Here is a 24,255-nt window from a genome sequence, read left to right as displayed (position 1 = left end):
TACTAAAAACAGGTAAAGTACAAATATTTTTGTAGATGGCAAAATAGACTAAGTTCTCTCCTAAGATACCTTATGTAAAATGAACTTTTAACTTAGTCTTTTTTCTTGGCATAAAGAATTTCATCCTCCTAACTCTAAAATTAAGATTGCAGCATTTTGTCAGGAGCAGCTTCTTCCCCAGCAACTACAAATATAGCAGTGTAAAGCAGGCACATACACAAATGGGACACCCCTTCCAATTCAGAGTCTGGTATAATGATCCGGTCCAATAGCACCAAGTAATTTAATCCTTGTAAATGTGCATTTACAATGTGTCTGAACTCTGCACTAATGAATAAACGTGATTATTTGAAAAATAATTTGTGTGTGAAGATGTTTTACATTATAAAAATTAAACATTATTCCAGCTTGTATTTACGTGATCTTACATATTACTTATTTCTTAGAAATGTCTCCCACATAGGAATGTTTGAAGTGATCTTATGTCAGAAATGATGGAGGGCGCAACTCTACCCACATTTACCTGGGATTAAGTTAACACAAACGAGTCTTGCTCTGATGTGGACGTGCACCTGATTGCACCACTAAAGGGCTGGTCCTCACTTTCAAATTAAAATGCTTTCTGCTAATCCTTGAGATAGCTGGAAACTACATCAGCATAAAATGTGCTGTCCCTACTGGCAATATTTATCCGGTTACAGGCATGATGCTGTTCTGATTTGGAATGCACAGAGCACATTAAGGATAGGGTCTGGTGAATTTTCCTAGTGTTGTTTCCTTCCCCTCCTGACAAGCATCCCAAACTGGCAGGGAAGTGTCTACCAATCACTGTCCTTACCATGGGATGGGATAGGGGCTGTTGCAAGACTTAAGGCAGAGGGCTAGATTGGAAAGTTCAGCCTAATTCAGGCTGCTCAGCATTCCAATTTCCCTCCTCTGAATGTACTATCATTGGTTTAAAATCTTTCAGTTCAGTGCCTAGAATAGCCCTCAGTATTCCACAATGGTATTAAATACAATCCCCACCTTTGTTTCTCTGACAACTGCACTGAAAATCCTAGAGCAATCCAAAGTTTTGGATGCAGATCTGCATCATGTAGAACAGCTGGGGCAATTTAAAGTTTTATCAAATTCCCTTTTTATATGCGTTATATGTAATTTTCAGAAAAAAAGGCAAATATAGATTGCTTTTTTTCCACACATTGAGTAAAACCACTGTTGTTTTAGATAAAGTAAATATTATTTAAAAACAACAGTGGTTTTACTCAATGTGTGGAAAAAAAGCAATCTGAACAGGATCCAGAGAGATAATCAGAAATCTCTGAAGATATTTCATTTCTGGAAAAGGTTATCAGGATGATGAACTTGCAACTCCAAATGAAAAAAAAAATTACACTGAATATCTGGACCCATTTCACTCAGGCTTTTGGCTGGGTTATGATACCGAAACTGCTTTGACTGGATGATCTGTGCTGGAAAGTGGATGTGGCTCTATTTTGTTTGGATCTCTTAGTGGTTTTCAATACATCAGGCAAGATACAACCACCTAGTGGGACTGGGCCTTGGTAGCAGTGATTTGCAGTGGTTCTAGTCCTTCTTGTTGGGCCATATCAAAAACAGGCGCAAGGGGACTATTCTGTTCAACATTTAGGGAAGTGGCCTGTGCTTCCCCTTGTCCTCCAAGCTGTTCAACTGCTACATGAAATTGCTTAGGCAAATTATCCAGAGAATTGGAACAGGATGTCATCAGTTTGCTGGACGCCAGTGACACCCTACTCTATTGCACTTACCATCCAACTTCATCCAGTAATAGGCTAGACAAGATGGAGGTGCTGTTAGTAACAGAAAATTAGATTTGGGAACCGAAATTCAATCTGCTTTTGAACTTTTTCAGAAAAAAAAATGTTAATCCCCTTAATCCCCAACTATTACTGGATTCACAGGTGATGGCTATGGGAAGGAGTGCTTTTCCACAATTATGCCTGGTACTCCAACTGTGATTCCTCTTGATTTGGTTGGATTTGTAAACAATTGATCCATGCCCTGACTATTACAATGTATTCTGCACGAAGCTTCTGGACTCTTGAAAAGGGTCTGGAGATTACAACTGATGCAAAATATAGTAAGTAGGCTACTGCTAAGTCATGCAAAGTAACGGAATTATGTCTTTACAGAAACCACCTCCGCTGGTTGCCAATTGCTCTTTAGGCACAATTTAGTGCTCCAAATGACAACCAGAGGGACCACTTTTCCCATTTCCAACCTGCCTGACAACTGAAATCAGGAGGAAAGGCCTTTTGAAGATGACCTGCTATCAGGAGCTCATCTACCTGGCATGCAGGAAAGGACCTTCTTCTGTGCTGTTCTCAGGCTATGGAATGCATTCCCTTGTGGATTCTGTTTGGCCCCATACTGTCAGCGTTCAGCAAATCGGCAAACCATTTCAACAGGTATTATTCGATCTTAGTATCAGTGTTAGTGTACATTTTAATTTATATTTGTAACTTACTTTATTCGGATTTGTTAAGATTTGAGTAGTTGCCTTGAGAACTTGTCAGCAGGGAAAGCTGGGTATAATCTGTCTTATGTCAAAGGCAGGCAGTCTTTGCAGCACTGAAAGGGAAGGCTAAATAAACTGTAAGCCCATTCCAGGAATGGAAAGGATTGCAGCCTTTCACTCACATCACTCACCAGGTACCTCTTCCTTCCCACACCCTCTAAACTGAAGCAGAGTCATCCGGAGAAGGAAGGGGAAAGCCAAGGCTTCCTTTTTCCTTGAAATGGTATTGCAGATCCCTGGTTCCTTGCTGCCATCATCATTAGTGGGAAACCAACTACCTTGTTCCTTCTAGCTAGTTGATGCAGAATATAACACCTGTTTCCTGCCATTAATAGGAATGGGAAACCCGCAGTCCATTTCCTGTTTGTTAAAGAATTATTCTGATCCACAGGCCAGTGAGAAGAATAGGCAAGGCTCCCTGTTGCTCTACAGATTGCATGTGGGCTGCAGGTTGACCTATTCAGGCTGCTAGTGTTACTCATCACAATGGCCCTAGTTTTTAAAATATTAAAAACCAAACTTCAGCTTCCTCCAGAAGCTTCTGCTGGTCCAGAATGCAGCTGCACAGGCTATTTTTGGCGCCCCTAGAAGGGCGCACATAACACCTTTGCTACGTGAGCTGCATTGGATACTAGTTTGCTTCCAGGTCCAATTCAAGGTGTTGGTTATCACCTTTAAAGCCCTACATGGCATGGGACCGGGTTACCTGAGGGACCGCCTCTTCCCCGTATCATCAGCCCGTCCCACCCGCTCATGCAAAGAGGGCATGCTGCAGACCCCGTCAGTAAGAGAATTCCATCTGGCGGGGTCCAGGAGGTGGGCCTTCTCAGTAGTAGCGCCCGCCCTTTGGATCATCCTGCCCCCGGAGGTGAGATTAGCCCCATCGCTCCTAGCCTTCCGGAGGAAGTTGAAGGCCTGGCTCTGCCACGGGGCTTGGGGCAGGGAGGAGAATCGACATACTTGGGGTTGGCTGGTGCCTTGAAGTGCCCCTCCTACATGATGGTTGAAGAGATCATAGCCATCTGGATTTTACGAACTGGGGTAGTTAGGAAATTGTTTTGGTTTTAATGGGATTTTATTGGAATTTTACTGTGTATTTATTTGAGTTTTTATTGTATATTTATTCTGTGTTGTAAACCGCCCAGAGTCCCTCCAGTTGGAGGAGATGGGCGGTGACAAATTTGATAAACAAGCAAATAAATAAACTCTGGCAGCATTGTTTGGTGCTTAGACGTCTGTTCACATAGAACTGACCATCCAAATTTTACATCAAAATGGATTCCTTTCTACTACCCTGTTGTACTTTGCTTAACAGTATCATTTGAAACAACCTTGGTTTTTGGTTATTTTGGAATTGGAACTGGGGTGGAAGAAAGATGCCTGGGCAACGAGGAATTATAGCAGGGAAAACGAAAGAATTCACATCATCTCATGCATGCATTTTGTAAAGTTAAAAATGAAACTCCATCCTCTGCTTTTTATATGAAAGGGATTGATTAACAATTGTGGCTGGCAAACCTAGATTGAAGTGTTTTCCTGAGACAGAGCAGGAGGAAATTGCATAGACAGAGTTAAAGAAACATCAAACATATGTTCCAGAAGGTAGCTGATCTAAACACTTTCCTCCCAATTTCATAGGACAATATTCCTATGCAGATTTATTAATGGTTTCAGAGCCATCTGTAGCAATGGCCTTTGGGGCACTGACAACAGCTCTAATGCAATCTTTTTTATCTTGGGAGAGGCAGACAACATACGGGCAATTTCAGCCTGAACAGGGTTTATTGCATCATACACAGCAAACAAAGAGTGATCTAATCTACACAGAGAGTCACTTGCTCTGACACCCACCCTTGTGATAGAAAGTTGGAGGGTGGGTGTCAGAATCAGATTTAGGCTTAGCGGGTACACTTGTGTACAATTTTACAAATTCTGAGAAATAATCTGTATTATTTCAGAGGGGAACTAGATACATTTTCTTTCTCTCCTTCAGAAGCCTCAAGGTCACATCTCCACAGATGAACCCACACTTCTCATACAGCTGAGAGGTAAAAGGCAGGGAAATGGGCTAGGCACTGGCTTCAGCTCATTGAGGTCCTGTGTATTCTGTGCAGGGAGGCAGAACAGATCCACAAATGGGGCATTTTTCTTCCTGAGTTCTGCAGAACTGATGGAAATAAAGTGTTGGACTGGCTCACGTGGGAGACCAGTAACTAGGAGGCACTTTTAATAGCCAAGGACACTGAAGCACAGCAGGATCTAAGGAAGGTAGGGCTACATAGGATGTAATCACAGCTTCCCATCCTTCTTTCTGTAGCGAGTGCGACGTTTGGTCTTGGCCTCAATGATCTGCTGAGATTGACGCTTCAGGGCTGCCCTTGTCACCACATCAGCATCCTCCTCCCCACTGTCCTCCTCATCTGTGAAGAGACCAAAAATGTATTGGTGGGGCATGCTCACAGTCCCATAAGCCAAGGATCATTATCCACCATGACAGGAGAATATGGTACACTAACTCTACATGGGTGGTAAAAGTCTGCCATAAAACAAAGGCCACAGTCAAAAGACCAGAACTTCATAGCTGTATTATAACCAAGGGAGATAATGTGTCTGCACAACCAAAGCCATGAGTTCAAGGCCACTAGGGTTCTACAAAGAGAAGACTGGTACTTACACAGGAGTCATAAAGGCAAATTATCAGAGATCACCTCCAACTGGTGCAAGACTGAGAAATCTGGACAATCAATTTCCAGATTAAAAACAAGCTGAAAGTTGCACCCTGTGTACCTTATATAAAATACATATGATCTGTTGTTTTGCAAAATTTATGACAATTTTTTCACATTATGGAAAAGCCAGAAAGAAATGCTAAAGTACCACTCTCAGCACTGAAAATTACACCATCCAAAGTGGTAAGATTAGGGTAGTCAACAATTATATTAAATATATAAATAAAATAAATGAAACTTCTCTCTTTTGTTTGCAAGCCTATCTTAACAGCCATAAAGGCAAGCAGCTTATGCTTTAAAAAAGTACTGAAAGTCTCAGAAAGTAGTTCCACGGAATCATGGCATAACTAAGTCCACAAACGGTCCAGAGTCATTGGAAAACAGTAACTGCAACTGCTGGATAAGACTTGATTCTGAACTCCCAGCACCTGTTGAATCCTTAGATACAGAGACACTGAAAGGGCAACAGAGATAATTCTCCATGGAAAGATCTCCCTGGACATACTGTATGGTTTCTGTTCTGTGGCTACACAGACCTTCTAATCCCTGCCAAGACTTGCTTACTCACCATAATACATATCCGGCTTCTGCGCCATGGGCAGTTTCACTCTGGTGTTGAAGGCAGGCAACCTCCTCTCAAGCTTAGCATGAAACTGCAACAACACAACTGGACTTTAGATTGTAGACATGGGGGAGGGCAGCAACCACTGGTGCACTGAGGTAGAGGCTAGCAAAGCTGATAGCTCAACAGTTCGGATCTACATTTTTCTCCCCAAATTAATAGAGCTAGTTCAGAGGAACAGCAGCTCATGAAACTGTATAGCACACCCCATTCAAACAAGTGAGAGTAGGAAAGAAGGAGCTATTAATATATTACTGGGTAAGATAATTGAGTTTTGAGCTAAAAAGCAAAATTAAAATTCTTCATCAGCCATGTACTTCCTAGGATGACCACTTTCATTTGGTGTTAGCTTTCCTTTTATAATGTGGAATTAAAACATCTAGCCTATCACAAAAATATCATCTACTGGCTGATCACAAAAGATGCTTAACTAGGTCAGTAAAAGATCTAGCAGCTGCATTTGCATAACATACTAAACTTGATTACTTCTAATCTTAGTTTGCTTTTGTAGCTTAATATGTTGTGCAAACTAGTCCATTTGATCAATTTATGGTTCACTGTTTCATGGAAGCTGGGGTGAATGCATATGAAATATGTTATGCAAACACAGCCAATTTTTTACATTTGGAGTTTGCATGAAAGATACTCGAAATGCCACCTAATGGGGCACGAGGTTTAATAAAAATTGTCCTTCAAAACTGGAAGGCTTTCTTGTTGGTGAAGAGATTTCAATCTGAACTTGGGCAGGCCAAGAACAGGCCAAGGACCTGCTTCTATCTAGAATTACATGAATCATGCGTATAGCCAGAGAGTGCCATTAAAAGTCCTGCCAACTGCTGTAGTATCTTTACTACAGTCACTGACCAGCATGAACTTCTGAAGAAGCCTGCAGGAAAAGTGCTTTGTTTGGGCATTTGTAAATAGAAAAAACATCGCAAAGGATACCACAAATCCAATACCGTCTCATTCAAAAGAAACTAAACCTTGGGAGTGTTGCTTTTAGAATTTCACTACTTGGTAAATTGGGGAGCAAATAACTGTAAAGGGTTCCTATAAAACAGTGATGTCTAGCCAAATACATTATTAAGAGAAGATAAATCTATCTTGCTCTTCAGACTGATCTGGACTCACCTCCACTTCTTCAATTCTCTGGAGAAGCTCTGCCTTGTCTTGATCCTTCAGAGATTCTGCCAAATGCAGCAATTTCTCTTCGGTTTGGGCCATGAGATCAAGAACATACTCACTTGCTTTCTCATCCAACTCCTTGGAGGCAAAGCGGCCATCTTCCTAGGGAAAAGAAGAGCTGCTGACTGGCCCGGGTTCCAACACAGAACAACAGGAAATAAAGAAATGTGCTAGAAAACTACTCTGCCCAGGGACATAAATGTATTGCTTTTTAGTTGCTCTATGTTAAAACTTACTGCTTCCATTAGGACAACAAACCTTAGGAGTCTTCATAGTGTTTGCTACAAACACTAGCCTCTCCTATCTCCATCTCGTTCATTCCTCCTGTCTTCTATGGAAAGATGCAATCAGCTGTCCCTTTTGAAAATGTGGGCATGAGAAACAGCCAGGGTGTTAAATAAAGAGTGAAAATGGGAAACCTTTGTGTCAGCTGGTATCATGCAGTTTAGAGTAGTTCTTCATTAGAAAACGGATTGACCCCACCCTAGGTACAGGCAATTGGTGACTGCAGCAAGTAATTGTTTAACTCTCACCAGCTTGATGTGCTGAACTTTGGAAGCCAATTGTTCCACTCCAGCCTTGGCGTTCAGCAGAACCCGGTTCACTTTGTCCAGTTCAGCCTGGGTTGAATCATGCCTCTTTTCTTCCTTTTGTAGGTGAACATGTAACTCCTTCATCAGGTTCTGAGCTCTGGAGCAAAACAGGAATAGCGCTGGATTCCAGAAAGGAATTTACGAATTTCAGTTCCTAACTTTCACTGCCGAGTTTGCTGCTTGCTACACACTCCTTCATATTGGATAGCAGAAAACAAAGGTTACCATTCTGCAGGCTGGTGGTAAGCATGTGCTGCTGATTGCTCAGGCGCATATTTCACAGCCAAAGAAAAGCAAGTTGAAGTACTCACCCCACTTTCCGGGCCTCTCCTGAGTATTTAGTATGCTCTAATTCACGTAGCAATGCATCCTTTTCTTCTTTAAGCTGTTCCAGGGACACTTCATTCTCATTCTTCATTTCCTCCAGCTGTTTGAATGTTTCTTCTTGCGCCAGAAAGCAGGCCACAACATCCTATCACAAGACCATACAGTTGACAAAGCATCATCAACGAATCCAACCCAGCTTCTTCCTACTCCACAGGCTAGTCTTTGCATGGAAATCAGAGACAATATGCTTATATACCTCTGAGGAAAGCCTGCAGATCTTATTAATGAAATCTAACACATTCATCTCATAAAAAACATTAAGGAAACTCCATGACTAACATAGTCCCCTCGGTCTATTTGGCTTTTAATAACAGGCTGGCCTTCATCTTACAGCTTAAGCAGCCAAATTGAAAGGGGAGCAATGTGCAGCATTGATATGATACAGTTCTGAGAGAGGTTGCTTAAGGGAAGGATAATGGGCAGTACCCAGAGCAACCTCAACAAAGGGCATCACTTCAGTTTATCATTTCAGATGGGAAGGTCCTAATGACCCAGAAATGCAAAGATATCTAGGAGCAGGAAGAGGCTTTCTTAGTCTGGCTGATTTGAGTATCTAGTGGTTTTCCTTGATAGATCAAATCCATTTGAGATTGAGCTCTGAGATTTGACAGAGCAGCTTGGAAAAAACTGCAAGAGTCTGGAGCTTTCAGTGTATGGTCTTGTTCAAAAGCATAGATATTTGACAATGAAGGCTTTGACAATGAAGTTTCAGCCTTGAAAGGCAATGAAACATTTTAAGCTAGAGCAGATCATAAACCAGGGAGCATAATTGTGATTTTTTCCCATCCCCAGCTGTCATGGATTCAGTGACTCCAGTCCCATCACAAGCCACAGATTCTGATGGAAGAGATCCAGATTTTATATTCATGGCTTTTTGTAACAATGGATTGTGCAGAGATAGCTTCCTTGGAAACCTTAGCCTTCTGCTGGCTAAGCAGCATTCTACTTGGGGACATGATGACCAGGCTGTGGGTGCAGATGATCATACTGTATTAGTTTTATTAGTACACTGAGTGGGTGGATGTCTATGGGAATGGACAAGGACAAGTACCATTGCCAGGCAGAAGTAAGCCTCCAATGCTGCAAGGGCAATGTTATAAGAAAAATCCAAATCCTCCTCCTCCAATACAATGAAAAAAATGATTTGCTTGGAAAAAGTTAAGACCCAATGTGTTACCTCCAAATGAAAGAATAGTGGCAGCTGGTGCATGGAGTAGTAGGGCTGTTTTCTAGTTATACATGAATGATGAGTGCCCCAAGCAACTCTTGATTTCTGGTGTCAAGTGTGCCTTAGTAGGGAGTGATCATGGAATGAGCCGGAGTTGCTACGAAACAGGGCTGAAAGGGTACAAATCAGAACTGACCTTTATAATTAGCTCCTCTGAGAAACAAAAAAGACGGACAGCTAAAATTATTTCAGTTTGGATCATCTTGTGTGTTAATTTGATTTATTTTCTGGTATTTTTCTCCTACTGATTTTGATTGATTCCTACTGAGCTAGCTTAAACTCTGGAATGGCATATTCCAGGTGACTGGTGGATTGGCTTGATTTATTGATTGGTCCAACAACTGAATTTGAGGTACTGTGCATATGGAACAGAGATTCCTTTTTTTGAGTTCAGGGGTTCAAAAGGTGAACGTCTAAGGACCATTCATGAGATACTGTTTACACTGTAAGCAAATGTGACCCAATAGGTATGCTGGATCACACTAAAGACCTTCCTAGATCAGTATTCTGTTCTTACCAGACCAAGAGATGCCAATGGGAATTTCACAAGCAGAGTATGAGTGTAAGACCGTTCTCTCTTTTTGGCCTCCCTTATTACCTGTTTGCATTTTAGTGCAAGGTTTTATTCAGTTTTGTTCTCATTTGGATAAGATTTCTAATTTCTGAAGAGTTTTTCCTCCTCTAATTTGTCAGTGTTCATTAATCATGCAATATCCTCTTGGATTCAATAATAATTTTCCTCACCTGTTGCATATGTTCAAGTGTTTCGGGAACCCCTTGAGCATTCTAGAAAAAAATTGGACCTCTTGCTTTTCAATTTCAATATCTGTGTTACCAGTCCCCTAAGTTTTGAACAGTCACTTCGTTCAACATAAATTAAACTTGATGGCATTGTCGATGCTATTTTAAATGGTTCCACAGCACTCACATTTTGTGTGAGGATGTGGATGATATTTAGGATTAAGTCCAGGGGATTTCCCCTCCATTAAATTTCCATCTGTTCTAGGATACTAAAAAGGCTTATCAGTCTTTTATCCAGCTATAAGAAGGCTGATTTAAGTCACCTGTTACCGCAAAACTTTTTTCTTTGGATACCTCTCCAATTTCATTTTCTAACATGAGAGTACCTTGAGAATTTTGATCAGAGAAATTACCCAAATGATATTGTTATCCACAGCAGCTCCATGGAAAACTTTTCCTTCTGGAGTTTCGTGTTGTTTGTCTGACATGCCCTTTGTGATGTACAGAGCAGCACCCTCTCAGCGTGCTCTTCCCTTTTCTTCTTGTAGGGTTTCTAAGAAGATGTCCATACCCTTCCACCACGCCTGTTATGCTGTTCTATCCAAGTTCTTTTTGAAAATCAAGTACTCCAAATTCTCCGTACCTGCACAATGACTTCACTTCTGTCATCACACAGACCTAACTGTTGTTGGTGAGGACTGAATGGGAAGCCAAAAACCCTCACTTTGGAAAGAGATTACAAAGGATTTGCAACACACCATACACAAAGTTCTTACATTTGCTTCAGTGACTCCAGTGGCTGCTCGGACTTTGTCAAAGTTTTCTGATGCAGTGAGCACAGCCTGTCTGGTTTTCAAGATGTTTGATTTCTTAAACTGAGGCTCTCTGAGCAGATCCTCTGTCCCAAAGGGGATTCGATCCTTCTGGGACTGCTGGAACAAATAAAGTACACATGGGACATGACAATTGTAGACCAACAAGTAACTGCTTCATGACTGTTTTTTGATTCCACTCCTGTATATACATACTAAAGCACAGAATTTGGTAGTGGGGGCCCAAAGTCCGCATCATAATAAACATCTCAGTTTTCTGCTAAAAATACAAGACTATTTCTAGTCTACTATAGCCTGAAATCTGTCATGCATACATATGTTTATACATGAATATATAGTTTCTATATGTCCATTCAAAAGACACTATGCTACTATTTCAAATGGAACACGTCATTACTTGGGAAAAGCTATGTACAATTCTGTGAATAATGTAGATTGACTATGGTTTGGTACACATGGTATTGTAAAATATAATATGGCTTGCTTGGTTTAACATGTTATGTAAATCCAGCCATTGTGGTCTGAAAACTACAGTTTATCACAGGATGATGTGTGAACTCAGTAATTATATCATATTTAACAAACCATGTTTAAAACAAACCATGGTTTAGGGCAGATCATGAATCCAATCTGCATATTGGGGAAGGGACAAGAGTTTCCAAAAACAGAGGATGACTTTGATGCCTCATACATACATCTTCTCTTGGCTCCAAAAAATGTATAAAAATTAAGTAGACATATGCAAAATACACTTTGCATGCAATTAGTAAGTGTTATATAATTCAGCGAATGGAAGGTTGTGTTTTGAAGACTTATTGGAACACACGTTAGTGTGATTTTTACACTGGTGATAGAAGTGTTAAACTTCTCCAATTAGTGTGCTGCAGTCCCAATAAAAAGAGGGTGTGGGGGGATATCATTACCATTTTTTATCTAGTTTGACTTCAGGATTTAAATTCTCAATATTAGTCATGATGCCTGGTATATCTAATCTATTTACCCAATAGGGCTCCCCACCCACCCCACATTATGGGGGGATGTTGCATCTTTGTACACAACCTAGAGTTCCTTGGTTTTGAGGTGGTCAATACATAAATCTTATAAAATATATAAATAAACTTTATATTTCCTGAGAATAAAAGGTGCTGTTGGAAATGAGCCAGTGGGATTTGAAAATGGCTGCAGATATTGCTGCCAAAAACTTGGATATATTGAAAGATTAGCTAAGCCAGCTTGGTTTAGGAGGAGTAGGGCTGATATCTTCTATTTGTCTGATGAATTTAACTCCTTTTTTAAAATAATGTCTAACAGCTTTTTTCTCTTTTCTTCCCTTCCAGGACAGCTCCCCATTCCCTCATCCCTATCCTGTTTGTGCTGTCAGTACTGGAAATAGGACAAATTTGTCCATGTGAACATTTGTCTCTTTCTGATGTGAAAGTGGTTTCTATGTGAGAAGGAGAATGGTTATATAAATAGGAAGGACTCATTTTTAACACTTGGTGGATTATTTTACAGGCAATTAATTTTAGTATGTAGTTTCTATTCAATTATTTTATGTTTCTGATGTGGTTGGCCCTTCCTTTTAAATGGTTACTTCTACTAGGTTCTTAAGCACATATACATAAGTAAGTGTGTCACTCAGCCACACATTTATGGAAGAGTGAGATATTTACAGGATTGATTTCAATGGGAATTGGCAATTCTAGGTTGGCAAAGTAAGAAATCTAGGCATTGCACAGGTCTGCATTTATATTTTTTCTATTTTATTTGGGGGAAGAGCATCTTAACTTCAAGGTCATCTTCCTTTTCGGTAAATATGGTACATCTTTATCTTCATGCATATGCCAGGCAAAACATCCCCTTGGCCAGTAGTCAAAGTGAAAAGAAAAATAGGCAGTCACTTCATGGATAGCAAAAGATCCTACGCTACCCGTCTTTCTGCACGTTCATTCTGCGCTCTCTTTTCTTCTGTCATTTTCTTTATGTCTTTCAGTTTCTTATCCCGAATCTTTCTTTCTCGGTAGATGGTTTCTTCTTGAGTCAAAAGCTGCTCCTGCATTGTAAGGGGAAGCAAACATGACATACTGCCCTGATCTGCATACTTCTGCTACTCTTAAGCTGTTTGAGATGGTCCATTAGATAAACTGATGTGGTGATAGCACTGGTTTATCCAGAGTTGAAAATCCTTTAAAAAGGGGTTGGACCAATCCATGGAAGTTATGGGGATCAATGGCTATTAGCCTTGATGGCAGTGTGACTGCCTCTGAAGGCCATCTTCTGGGAGACTGGGGCTTCCTTGTGCAGTTGGTTGGCCACTGTGAGAACAAATTGCTGGACCACATGGGCCAGGGGTTGATCCAGCAGGGTACTGCTTATATTCTTATTAATCTTTCCCCAACCTGTATGGATCTCCTTATGGAAATCCACCCCATTTGCTATATGAACCTTTAATGAAAACTTCTAGGGATTTGTCAAATAAGCAGAGAGCTTATTATTGGGCACATTGTTATGAATATGGAGCACATCAGTTGTTATTTCCTATTTGTTTTTAGCAAGAGTATTTCCTAATACGATTCCTCGAAAAAGGCCTCCAGAAAAATCACAAGTTATTTAAAAGCCTGAAACAAGAAATCAATAGAAAATGGAAACGCTGTGTCTATATACAACTAATTAATTAGTAATTAATTTGGCAAAATTATGACTGCAGATAAATAACCTGTAAGATAGATCTCCTTACAGTGACTTATTCTGGTATATCACCTGAGATTCACCTGCACACTCCTGGATTTCTAAATGCCATGCCTTTTCTCTCATACACCTTTGGCAAAGTGCCACCATCTCTTTGTTTGCAGCTCCGATCTTCCCTTACAGCCACTAATGCCCATTAAAAAATGGCCAGTCTGGATAAACCAGAAACCAACAGCCCCTATCTGAGCTAGATCCTAAGGTATGGTTGTGATGCTGAACATAGCACTAATACATTCTCTTCCACTGCTGATACTTCATCTTTTATGTAATACTGTGCTGATCCGATCCCCTACCCTAGCAACATTACGAGCATGTTGTGCGTCAGTGTTCACACTCTCCAGTTCTTGGAGCTCATGGCGCAGGCGTAAGATTTCCGCTTCCAGGGTATCCAGCTTGTTCTGAAAGTGCAGGCTTTCCTCCTGGAAAGGGGATGAAAATTCCAGAGTGAATTATGGAACAATCAACTTTAATGCTCCACATTTTCCACCATGGGCCATGCTCAGTTACTAGTATTGCAGAGATATAATAAAATTCTTTAGAACGCACAATTCTTAAGCAGTCCATAATCCAGATATTAACAGGAATTCAAAGATTAGACACTCTCTCCCCAGGAAACCCACAAGCAAAAGCCTTTATATTGCTTTTTGGTTACTGCAAATTCAGTAGCACTATGCTAGTAGTGGTTGAAACGTATCTTCTTCCTTCCAAGGTGGTGGGGATTTGGCTAGAGTTGGGTACCTCCTTTTGAAATAATCTATTTGAATAAATGCATCATACCTGCATATGTGCTTTTAGCTTCTTATACATGTTGGTGATGCGTACAGCCTCCTCAGTCTTGAATCGGGCCTTTTCCAAGCGGTTCTCCAGTGTTCGCAGAGTCTGGATGCAAAGAGCAGCAAAATAAGATAGCAGCTGAGCCAAGGATGTTGGAAAGCCTCCAAAACTCCATCCAATTCAAACTGGCCCCTGTTGCAAGGTGCTATACAGTTGCTGGAAGGTGAGCAATTTAATTGCTTTACAGTGCCTCAATGCCCCAGAGAGTCCAATTTTTCTTCTCAGTGTTTTTCAGATTGTGGAATTTAACAATTTAAAATCAACGTATCTCGTCTGGAGTAACTCAAACCACATACAGCCACAATATTAATATGGGCTCACCCATTAGCCTGGCCCAATGTCTGGGGGAAGACCCAGGTCTCTAGTATCTTAGAAAAGGTTGGCAGGATCAGGGCCAATTGAATCTCAGGGGATATTCGGTGCCATGCTGCAGTGCTGCAACGAAGAAGGCGAGCTTCCTTCCTTCTCTTAGGCATCATTGTTTAATAGAAGGGTCCCAGAGCGTGCCTACCCCGTCACACCTCATGAGATGAAAATAAATTATTGGAGACAGGTGGTCCTGCAAATATCTGTTCCTATGGCATGAAGGGCTTTATATGTAGTAACCAGCACCTGGAGTTGCACTTGGAAGCCCACTGGGAACCAGTGCAGCTCACAAAGTAGAAGTATTACATGGGTGTACCAAAGTGCACTCAAAACCAGCTGCTGCATTCTGGACCAGCTGTAGCTTCCAAGTGGTCTTCAAGAGAAGGGAGATAACCAAGACATGACTGACAGTGAGCAAGGCCTCCTGGTCTAGGAATGGAATGTCCACATTAATCACACTACTACTGAAGAGAAGTTTCCCAATATTTTTCAGAGTTTGGGGGAATTTACAAGCAGAAGAACATGGTGGTTGCTTTCTTGTTAGACTGTATTATTCCGTTCTGCAAATAGCGTGAACTGTAATCTTGTAAAAGTCCAGGACCTTTTATTGGACACTTGGGATCTGGTTATTCCTCCTCCCTTTTTTCAATATATATAGCTTCAATTGTATGTCAGGTATTGTTTGAGGTGATATGTAAAATGCTGTTGGGCATTTTATTTATTTTGGGCATCCCAGAAGAAGAGTGACCAATCTGTTTGTGGTCAGGGTTCATAATTAAGAGATGCTTTTATTATCTAATGAACAATTTAATCATGTCAATATTTCGGTCTGATTACATATTAAGTAGCAATGGATATGACTATAAAGGGCACTCCCAGAAAGAGGTTTTATCAAATTTAAAAAGGCAGAATTAATTTAAAAACCCCAGCATGATAACAAATTGATTATGAATGGAAGACAGCAATATTTGGATCCAACTCTGCAAAAGCCCAGACTATAAGCACATGAAACTATTAAACTATTTTTATTTATTTATTTATTTATCATATTTCTTCACCGCCCATCTCATACGCAATGACTCTGGGCGGTTTACAAACAATAAAAGATAAAAGTTTAAATATTGTTAAAACAGTAGAATATAAATATAAATACATATAAATATTAAAATATAAAATAGAGTCCAAGATGGTGAAAATGGTCTCATCAATGGCACCATGAATCTGCTTAGAAAAGGGTGTCAAATACTTCCACTGAAGGATTTCTGCCTCTGTTTTCAAAAATGCTATTTTTTTCTTTAGGATTATCATTTTGCTTTTCTTTTGCACATACAAAAACCCACACAGCTTCATAAATTAATCATGCCAAACAAATACCTGTATGAACTTCTAGGACGGTACCCTGTGTTCCAATTTAATCCTGTAACATATGGCCTCCTATGTGGGTATAATGCTAGAAACTGAACCAGGGATCTTTTCTACTCAAACCAAGTATTGCATCCCTGAATTATGGGTTCTTTTCTGGAGCCCTTATTCATCATGGCTAAAATGTAAAGAGCTATATCTGAGTAGCAGAAAAGGCATAGTATCTCTATCAATACTATATGGAAAGACAAAGAAACCTGATGGATGGATAAATTAATAGTTAGGATCCAAGAGACTGAGTTTTTTTCGATTGCTTGGAAATCTAATTGAGCTACTTCTCCCCTCATCTCTCTTTGCCTTGATGAGCTTATCTGTAATTAGGGTACATAAATCATGTCTATTTTTTAATACTTGCATATAAATTGAATAGTTAGAATAAGGGCAGAACTGAGAGAGACAACAGGAGACTTGTTCTTTGCCTCCCTCTTATGGTATGTTTACATAACTTTCCAATAATAACCAACAAATCACATATTACATTAAGCTTATAATTAGTAACTGCATGCTTGTTTTTTCATTGTTAAACAGCTACAATAAAGGAGGTGATTAGGAAATATAGCAAGGGAGAGAGAGAAGAAAAATTCTTTACTCACAGTCCCAATCCAAATCAGCCCTCCCCTCCCATAACTACCAATTGTCCCATGAGGACAGCTGCCACTTGTCAAAAATGACAGCTGACATCTGATAATATCTGGAAGGTCTGAATAGCAAAACAGCAAAGTACAAGAGATCCCTTAGTCACCATTGTACGTCAGGGAAGTACAGGAAGAGCAAAACACACTCACTCACCTCTGTTTTAAAGCGTGACCCTCACGCTCACTGATTGACTCTAGATACTGTCTTTGCTCAGACTGATTATCCAAAGCAGATTGAAGCCATTTGCATCCCTTCATGTACTGAATCCTTTGGTCCCTCTTTTGTAAGAAAACAAGGAAGGCAAGAGTCCTGGCACTCAAGCCTTCCCATCCTACTGCAGCCACAACACCTTATTATGCCTGGTTTTTCTAAAAGAGAGGGGGTTCCAAGCAGCCTTCAACACAATCTTCTGAAGTTTTATGGCAATCCTTGTGAGCCCTTCCAGGTAAACCCGACAGGAAACACAACAAGATGAGCTAATTCTATTTTATTGTAAGGCTACATTAACAGAATCTTGCAAGTCTGAAAGTACAAATCCCCCGTCCTCCCTATTTATTGCTTGAGTGGTCAGGGCGGGAGTTTCCTAAGTTTCTTCTTTAGACCGTCACCCTCTCTTGGACTCTCTTTCCTTTTATCTGATCATTCCCTAGGTGGCATCTCTTTCCTCTGGTCCCCAAGGTTGCCCTCACATTCCCTCACATTCCTTTATTTCAGCTAAACAAGGAGGAAAGACTGCTCCTACCTGGATACTGGGAAGGGGCCCCAGCCCATGTGAGGAAAGCTCAGGGAATAGATGGGCTTCCTCCTTCCCTGAGATTCAGGCTTGTCTCACCTTGGCTGCCTCAATGTTCCCTTCTTCCATTTCTTGCATATCATTGATTTCTTGTGCCTTGGTACTGTATTGAGTCTGCAGCTCCTCCAGCCTGAGCTTCCTCATCTCCACTTGATGCTTCAGGTTGTTTAATTGATTGATTTTCTCACATAGTCGATGATTGATTATCTGAATAGCACCCTTTAGAGCAGTGAGGAAAGGAAAAGGTCTAAAAGAATCTGAACAATTGCATAGGCTGTTCATTTATGAAGGAAAGGAGGATTTGGACTACATCATGGTTTTTAATAGATTTGAAAGTACCTAAATTGAGGGATCTTCCTTCCCATGTTGCAGAGGCATCTGCAGAATTCCATGGTTTTGTCAAAATGAGTGCCACAACACAAGCATGTACAAAAGGGGCACAGCTTGCATTGCAATGCTTGTTTTGTTATTGGCCCTTCCACTGGTCCCATACCAACCTCCCTGTGGGTATTCAGGTCATTTTGTATTCACATATTATTTCATCTGAGCAAACATGTGAAAAATTCTGTGTTTCAGTAAAGGCAGTTTTTCCTTTCCATTCCCTCAGTTTTTGTTTTCCTCACTTAACATTTAACAAAATTAAAATATGTAAAGAACAAGATATTTAGCAATAGCAAAAGTAAGATAAATCCACATGCTACAAACAGCTAGATGAATTCCTTAATCTGTAAAAGTAATTTATCTGTTTCTGATTAGATTCCAATCAGTTTGAAGACAGGGCTGGTTTCTTTCAGCTAACCATAGTTAGTCACTGCAATGTTCCTGGTTCAAATAAAATATTTATTTGCAGGTAACCTGAAACAGAGTTAAAACCTTTAAATTTTTCTTCCAAGTCATGCTGGAAGCCGAGGAAGCATGTGAGCCTGAGGTGTGTAGGACTTCATTTTATGCTAGCGGCATAACATATTTTGTTATACTTCAAAAGGGCCCAAAGATGCCAGCGTTGGCATCTCCCTACTGTACTAGGAAGAGTAGTTTAGAAATAGAGTGCCATTGCCGAAATGGCTTTTTTTTTGCTTAAAAACAAAGCATCTCATCTCTAAAAGCAAGATATTTAGAGGAAAAAAATTGCCAGTCAGCAAATTCATAAAGTATGGATAAAGTAGACCTTCAAATAGGCTGTTAGTCAAGTAGAGCTTTTAAAGTTAAAATCAGCACATAATTGTAAGTAGAAACAAATTGAAAGCACAAATCTTTTAAAATTGGTGGGGTATGATCATATCATTTAGTCTGGCTATTGTTTGTGGAACTTGGAGTTTTGGAGTTAACATAGTCACAAACAATACCAGGCACATTATAGTCTAATCCAAAAGCATAATGTTTTATTGTACAGCCCTGAGATTTGCTCTTTTTTTGTGAACAACCTAAGGCTGGAATCCTATGCACACTTACGAGATATAAGTCCCGTGGAACTCAGTAGAGACATGTTACCTGGGTTAGCCTAGAATTCTACTTTCAGATTGTTTTCCTGTATTCCCACCCCCCCGCCAATTTCCAGTTTTCATTTATGCAATGCAGTACAGAAATGTTTGAATGATCACTTACCTCCCCAGTTTTATTTTTCACAGCTCCTTGTTCAGTTGGATGTTCATGGAATGCAGCCTTTATTACTTTCTCTTCTCCCTGGAAAAAAATAACAACAACCCAAAACGATTATAGCATTATGTGAAAATAACCTAAACCCACATTTCTTGAAAGAAGAACTACCATAATTGGCTGGCTTTTGGTATTAATTTTTATTGAATAAGAATTAGTAGTCTGGTTCATACATAATCCTAAACCATAGTGGGTGGGTACATATATCGCACAACCAAAAACAAACGAATCAGATTATGTCTTTACATAATGCCTGAAGCCAGCTCATGAGTGGAGTAAATGAGGGATGAGGGGACACAAGCAACAGACTCTTCCAAAGCTCTCCTGCCCGCCTTCCTTCTTTCCTACTTTTAAAAATGCAGAAGATACACAGAAAAGACTTAAAATACAATTTTCCAAAAAACACTACACAGTTATAATAACATCTTGCTAGATCAGCTTTAGGAAAGAAGCATTTGTGTTACCAAGTGACAAGCAAGCCCATCAGACACAATGGAAAGGGAAGTGATTTTCAGCAACTTTGTACACTGCAACTCTCGTACTGTTTTTCTTTATCACAAACCATTTGGCATTTGAGATTATTTACATATATACTGGCAAAGAGCTGCTACAGTATTCCCAAAGTGACGGGAACAGTCATTCGCCTTTATTAAGCTACCAGATCTGGGCAGAAAAATACACACAAGTTTCAAATGCCAAGAAACAGTTTTTGTGTTCTGACTCTCTTTGCCATCTAGTGGTTGCCAGGATTTTTACCACCCTGATCTGGCAGCCACACATTTATAGTCACTGAAACCAGAAGTTTCAGAGCTTGATAAACGAACTTGCCAGAGTTTCAATCTGGCAAAACTGAAAATCATCTTGCCCTGAAGAGAGGAGATAGTAAGCATAGCAAACTGTTAGAAAACTCAGTTGAAGAGAACAGCCTGAATGGAATAAGCAGAGAGGTTAAATATATTCTACCAAGAGGAGAAGATGTGGTTAGAATCGGGATACTTTGCTTTTCCAATGTTACATCTCATGTACTCACAAGAAAAGAGGAGCAATAGCAAAGATATGGAGAAGAGGTGGTGGTCATGATTTAACAAGGGCTCACTGAGAGGGCAGGAGAAGGCCATGAAGCTCACCGCTAGGAGGTCTGCCAACTTCTGATGCAATTTCTTATTCTCCTGCCTCAGCCGCAAAATGGACTCCTTGTTCTTCTTGATGTTCCATTGGGAATTCTCATAGAAAGCTTTCCGGTCACCTTCTGTAATGAGCAGAAATGAAACCACTCTGCTGATCAGTTGCTTACTGTTCATTGAAAAATCCAACAAGGCCAAACAGTCCCAAGTGGACAGGTTGGTGATTTTGAATCAACTTGCATAATGTGCCAGTAAAATGAAGGAACTAATGCTGTAAATCAGAAGTACAACTCTGGGATCTCCTAAGCCAGAAGATCACATCATTCAAAGTGAGAAGTTTGTCTGAAAGGCATCTGATCCTCTTGCAAACTTTTAACAAGGTCGAAGTGCTAGTGCTCTTATAGCATTGGGCATGCTGATACTGGGCATTTTATTTGTCAACATAGTTGAAAAGAAGCATGAAAGAGTTTCCTTGTTCAAAGTATACTTTTTGATCTGGGCTGTAAAATCCAGGTGACCACTAGATAGCATCAAGGAGACAGAGAAAACTCTCCATCTAGGAGTCATCTGGACCAGGGTTTCTCAACCAGGGTTCCATGGAACCCTAGGGCTCCATGAGAGGTCACTAGGAAATCACAATTTATTTAAAAAATTATTTCAAATTCGGGCAACTTCACATTAAAGAGGTAACTTTCTTTTCTTTCTTTCTTTCTTTCTTTCATTCATTTTTATCCCGCCTTTATTATTTTTATAAATAACTCTGGATGACAAAGGTTCTTTCTATATGAATTTCTATTTTCTTTATCTGCAGAAAATGAGATTTTGAAACTATTTCTATTCATCTCTACATTTCAAGTCTAAAAACAAGTGAGCTTTTAAATAACTTTCCCATACAAGAAAACAGAAACCCTGTATGGTATAATACTGTAAGTCAATCATTCATTGGCTATGGCAGAAATCTCTCCCAGTCACCTTCACTAATCCTACACTCCAGCAAAAATAAATTGAATATATATTACTAATTTTAATTAGATTATTGATACTATGGGAATATTTATATGAATACAAACAATGGCACCGATAAAGCTAGCATTTCCCTGGGTCTAATTGAACTTAACAACAGTAAGAGTATAGCTGTGATGTGATCTTACAACGTCTTTCTCAGCCTTATGGGGAATGTTTATACAAAACCATATCATTGTCAGATTCTTGTTAAATACAGTTGGGTGTGTTTAATTTGAAGAGCAGATCAAAGAACCCTAAGACTTGTGAGCAGCCAATTCATCCTAAGTAATAAAAAAGGAATTTACAAATATTTATGGTTTTTTATTAATTATTAAGTTTTACATAGCTAAAAGACAAATACAGAAGTATATAAAGAAACAAGAAAAGAGAAAAAGAGAAAAGATGCAGAAAATACAAACTTGTTATCCCTCCTTCCTCCTTAACATTACAAAAATCCCTTCATCCCTTTATTCAATCTTTTTTCAATCGTCAAATCCAGAAATCACCATTTTACCTTTTTTCCATTTTCAGCAAGGTTTCCAGTCTTTTATAAAAGTACTTATTGTTTTGTTCCTGACCAGTTTTGCTATCTCTGCTAGTCCTGCCATCTTCACAATCCATTCCTCCACTGTCGGTATTTCAGTATTTCTCCATCTTCGTGCATATAACAATCTTGCTGCAGTTACCACATATATAAAATCAGTCTTCCACAAGTCTTTTCTAATTGACTATCCATAAGTCCCAATAAGAAGTCCCAAGAAAATATTGGTTTCATCTCTATATTAATTTTCAACATTCTTTGTATCATCATATGTATGTGTTTCCATTTTTTTTTTTGCTTTTTCACAAGTCTACCAGGCATAGTAAAATGTCTACAGTTGCCATACATTTTTATATTTTCCTATGAAACTTGACCATTCTATCAAGCCTAGAAAGTCCCAGCTTGACACTCTTCTCATATTTCCTGGTACTTTTCCACCAGAGTTTCATTGTCTGATCCAGTTCACATGGGAACTATCTGTGTTACGGTTTTCTTGTGAGAACTGCATCTCCCATAGCTTGTTGTCATTCTCCACATGTTGTATAAGCTGAAATCTTCCTGAACAAATCTTTGCGCCTTTTTGGCCTTCTTTGAACGGATCTCGTATATTCCATCTTTCATACATGTTCATTCACACAAACACATGGCATAAAGCTACACATTATTACTACATTCAACAATGCATAATAATGGATATTATATACTAGGGACCACATTCTGGCATTAATACAGTGATACATGTTTTACACAGACATTACACTCCTCACAAGAAGTTCAGGTTTTTAGACTTAAATCACAGGTTTGGGGAAGGATCTTTTCTTTCTCTACCACACAGTCAAGAGAATGGTAACTGAGATCTAATTTATAATGCCAAAATGAAGTAAATGAAGTAAATCTTTTGCTGAGTGATCTGAAACTATGATCAACACATAATATGTGTAGTTATGGCAAATAAGGTATAACAATTAAAAATTCTCTAGCTAGGGGATTAAAAAAGACAAAGAGGTTGGGGAAAAGTTTAAGATGACAATTACTCAATAGAGAGAAGGGTGGAAGGCATAATTGTATTTTTTTTCTTTTTCTTACGTCTTACGTCTTACATCTTTTTTCTTTATTTCTTATTTTCTATCTTTGTTCTGTATATTTTAGTACATTCAAAAATTCTAAATAATATTATTTAATATAAATATACATATACATATAAACAGATCCCAGGAACAACAGCAGAGGTCTCTGTCCAGAAAAGTGCCGTGCTAGGAACAGTTAAGATACTGCGCAGAGCTCTCAAACACCCAGGCTTCTGGTAGAGGACCCAAGGTTGAGGAAGACATATACCACCCATATGGGTGAGAAGGGAATTTTTTTTAATAAATTCTCTATCTGGCCTAGTTACTCTTACTCCACCATGGAAATTCACAAGAGCAAGGAGTCTTCCCCTGGGTATAACAAGGCTTGTTTCTAAATGCACATAGTTTTGCAATTTATACTTAGGGGCTATTCATCCTGTCCTTTTCCTCTCACCCTCCACGTTTTCAGCACCCCTTACCTAGAAGCTGAATCTTGCTTTGCAGCTCCGAGATCTGCTCATGAACAGGGGGCTTTATTCCTTCCAGATGTGTTACTGGCATGACAGCGGTGATGGTGGTGAGAGTGTGGAGAGTCAGAGGGCTGGAAAGATTAAGTGGACGGGAGACAAAACACCAGCGTGGTTCAACAGGGTTCCTGGGGTAACAGTAGGCAGAGGCAGGTGGCAATTCTTCTGGTGCAGAGGGCTAACGGGACGCACTGAAGAGAAAAGTGAAATTGTCACACGCATACAGACACACTTGAGAGCAACTGGTGCTTCGGCCTGAGGATTCTTAGAGCTCCTCTCCCGTTTGCCTTCCACAAAGGCTACTGCTCCCCGACCACCGCCGCCCTTCCAGGCTTTCCCCACGCCCTTTGTCGGCGGCCGCCGCTCACTTGCCCATCAGCATCCCTACGCCTGGATTGGTCTCCATGACAACCACTTCCGATGCAAAGCGCTCATTGGTGGAAGGAGCTAGTTCTGCAGGGCATGATGGGAAAAAGGTCAAACTTTCCTTGCACGGGCCACAAGTGAGGCGGATGAAACGGAAATGTTTCGTTTTGTTCCATTCCATTCCATTCATTTGATTTCCAAGTGGAACAAGCAACAAATGCTTAAATAGCATGAACTATTAAATAGAGATCCCCTTTTCAGGAGGAGATGGGCGGTGCTAGAAATTGGAATA

At 39.9% G+C, this 24,255-nt stretch overlaps 1 protein-coding gene across 3 annotated transcripts; it reads right to left on the bottom strand.

Annotated features, from left to right (window-relative positions):
* Positions 1–4,323: 4,323 nt before the first annotated feature.
* On the bottom strand, positions 4,324–24,005 carry ODAD3 (outer dynein arm docking complex subunit 3). 3 transcript variants are annotated; one of them, XM_063294427.1, is made up of 13 exons: positions 23,550–23,979; positions 20,461–20,582; positions 19,283–19,360; positions 17,717–17,896; positions 14,404–14,505; positions 13,920–14,045; positions 12,809–12,931; positions 10,822–10,977; positions 8,001–8,161; positions 7,630–7,786; positions 7,043–7,198; positions 5,858–5,942; positions 4,324–4,980 (listed from the first exon to the last, which is right to left on the bottom strand). In XM_063294427.1, exons 1-13 carry the CDS (start codon positions 23,629–23,631, stop codon positions 4,850–4,852), a joined length of 1,659 nt encoding a protein of 552 aa, XP_063150497.1. In that variant the 5' UTR covers positions 23,632–23,979; the 3' UTR covers positions 4,324–4,849. The 3 variants fall into 3 exon arrangements, with proteins under 3 accessions (XP_063150497.1, XP_063150498.1, XP_063150499.1); XM_063294428.1 differs by having other exon boundaries at positions 10,822–10,974; XM_063294429.1 differs by lacking the exon at positions 4,324–4,980 and having other exon boundaries at positions 7,043–7,194; positions 23,550–24,005.
* Positions 24,006–24,255: the final 250 nt, after the last annotated feature.

This window comes from Candoia aspera, chromosome 2 (genome assembly GCF_035149785.1).
Source record: "Candoia aspera isolate rCanAsp1 chromosome 2, rCanAsp1.hap2, whole genome shotgun sequence".
Taxonomy (NCBI): domain Eukaryota; kingdom Metazoa; phylum Chordata; class Lepidosauria; order Squamata; family Boidae; genus Candoia; species Candoia aspera.
The sequence above is the reverse complement of the archived record's forward strand: the minus strand, read 5'-3'. Positions and strand labels throughout refer to the sequence as shown.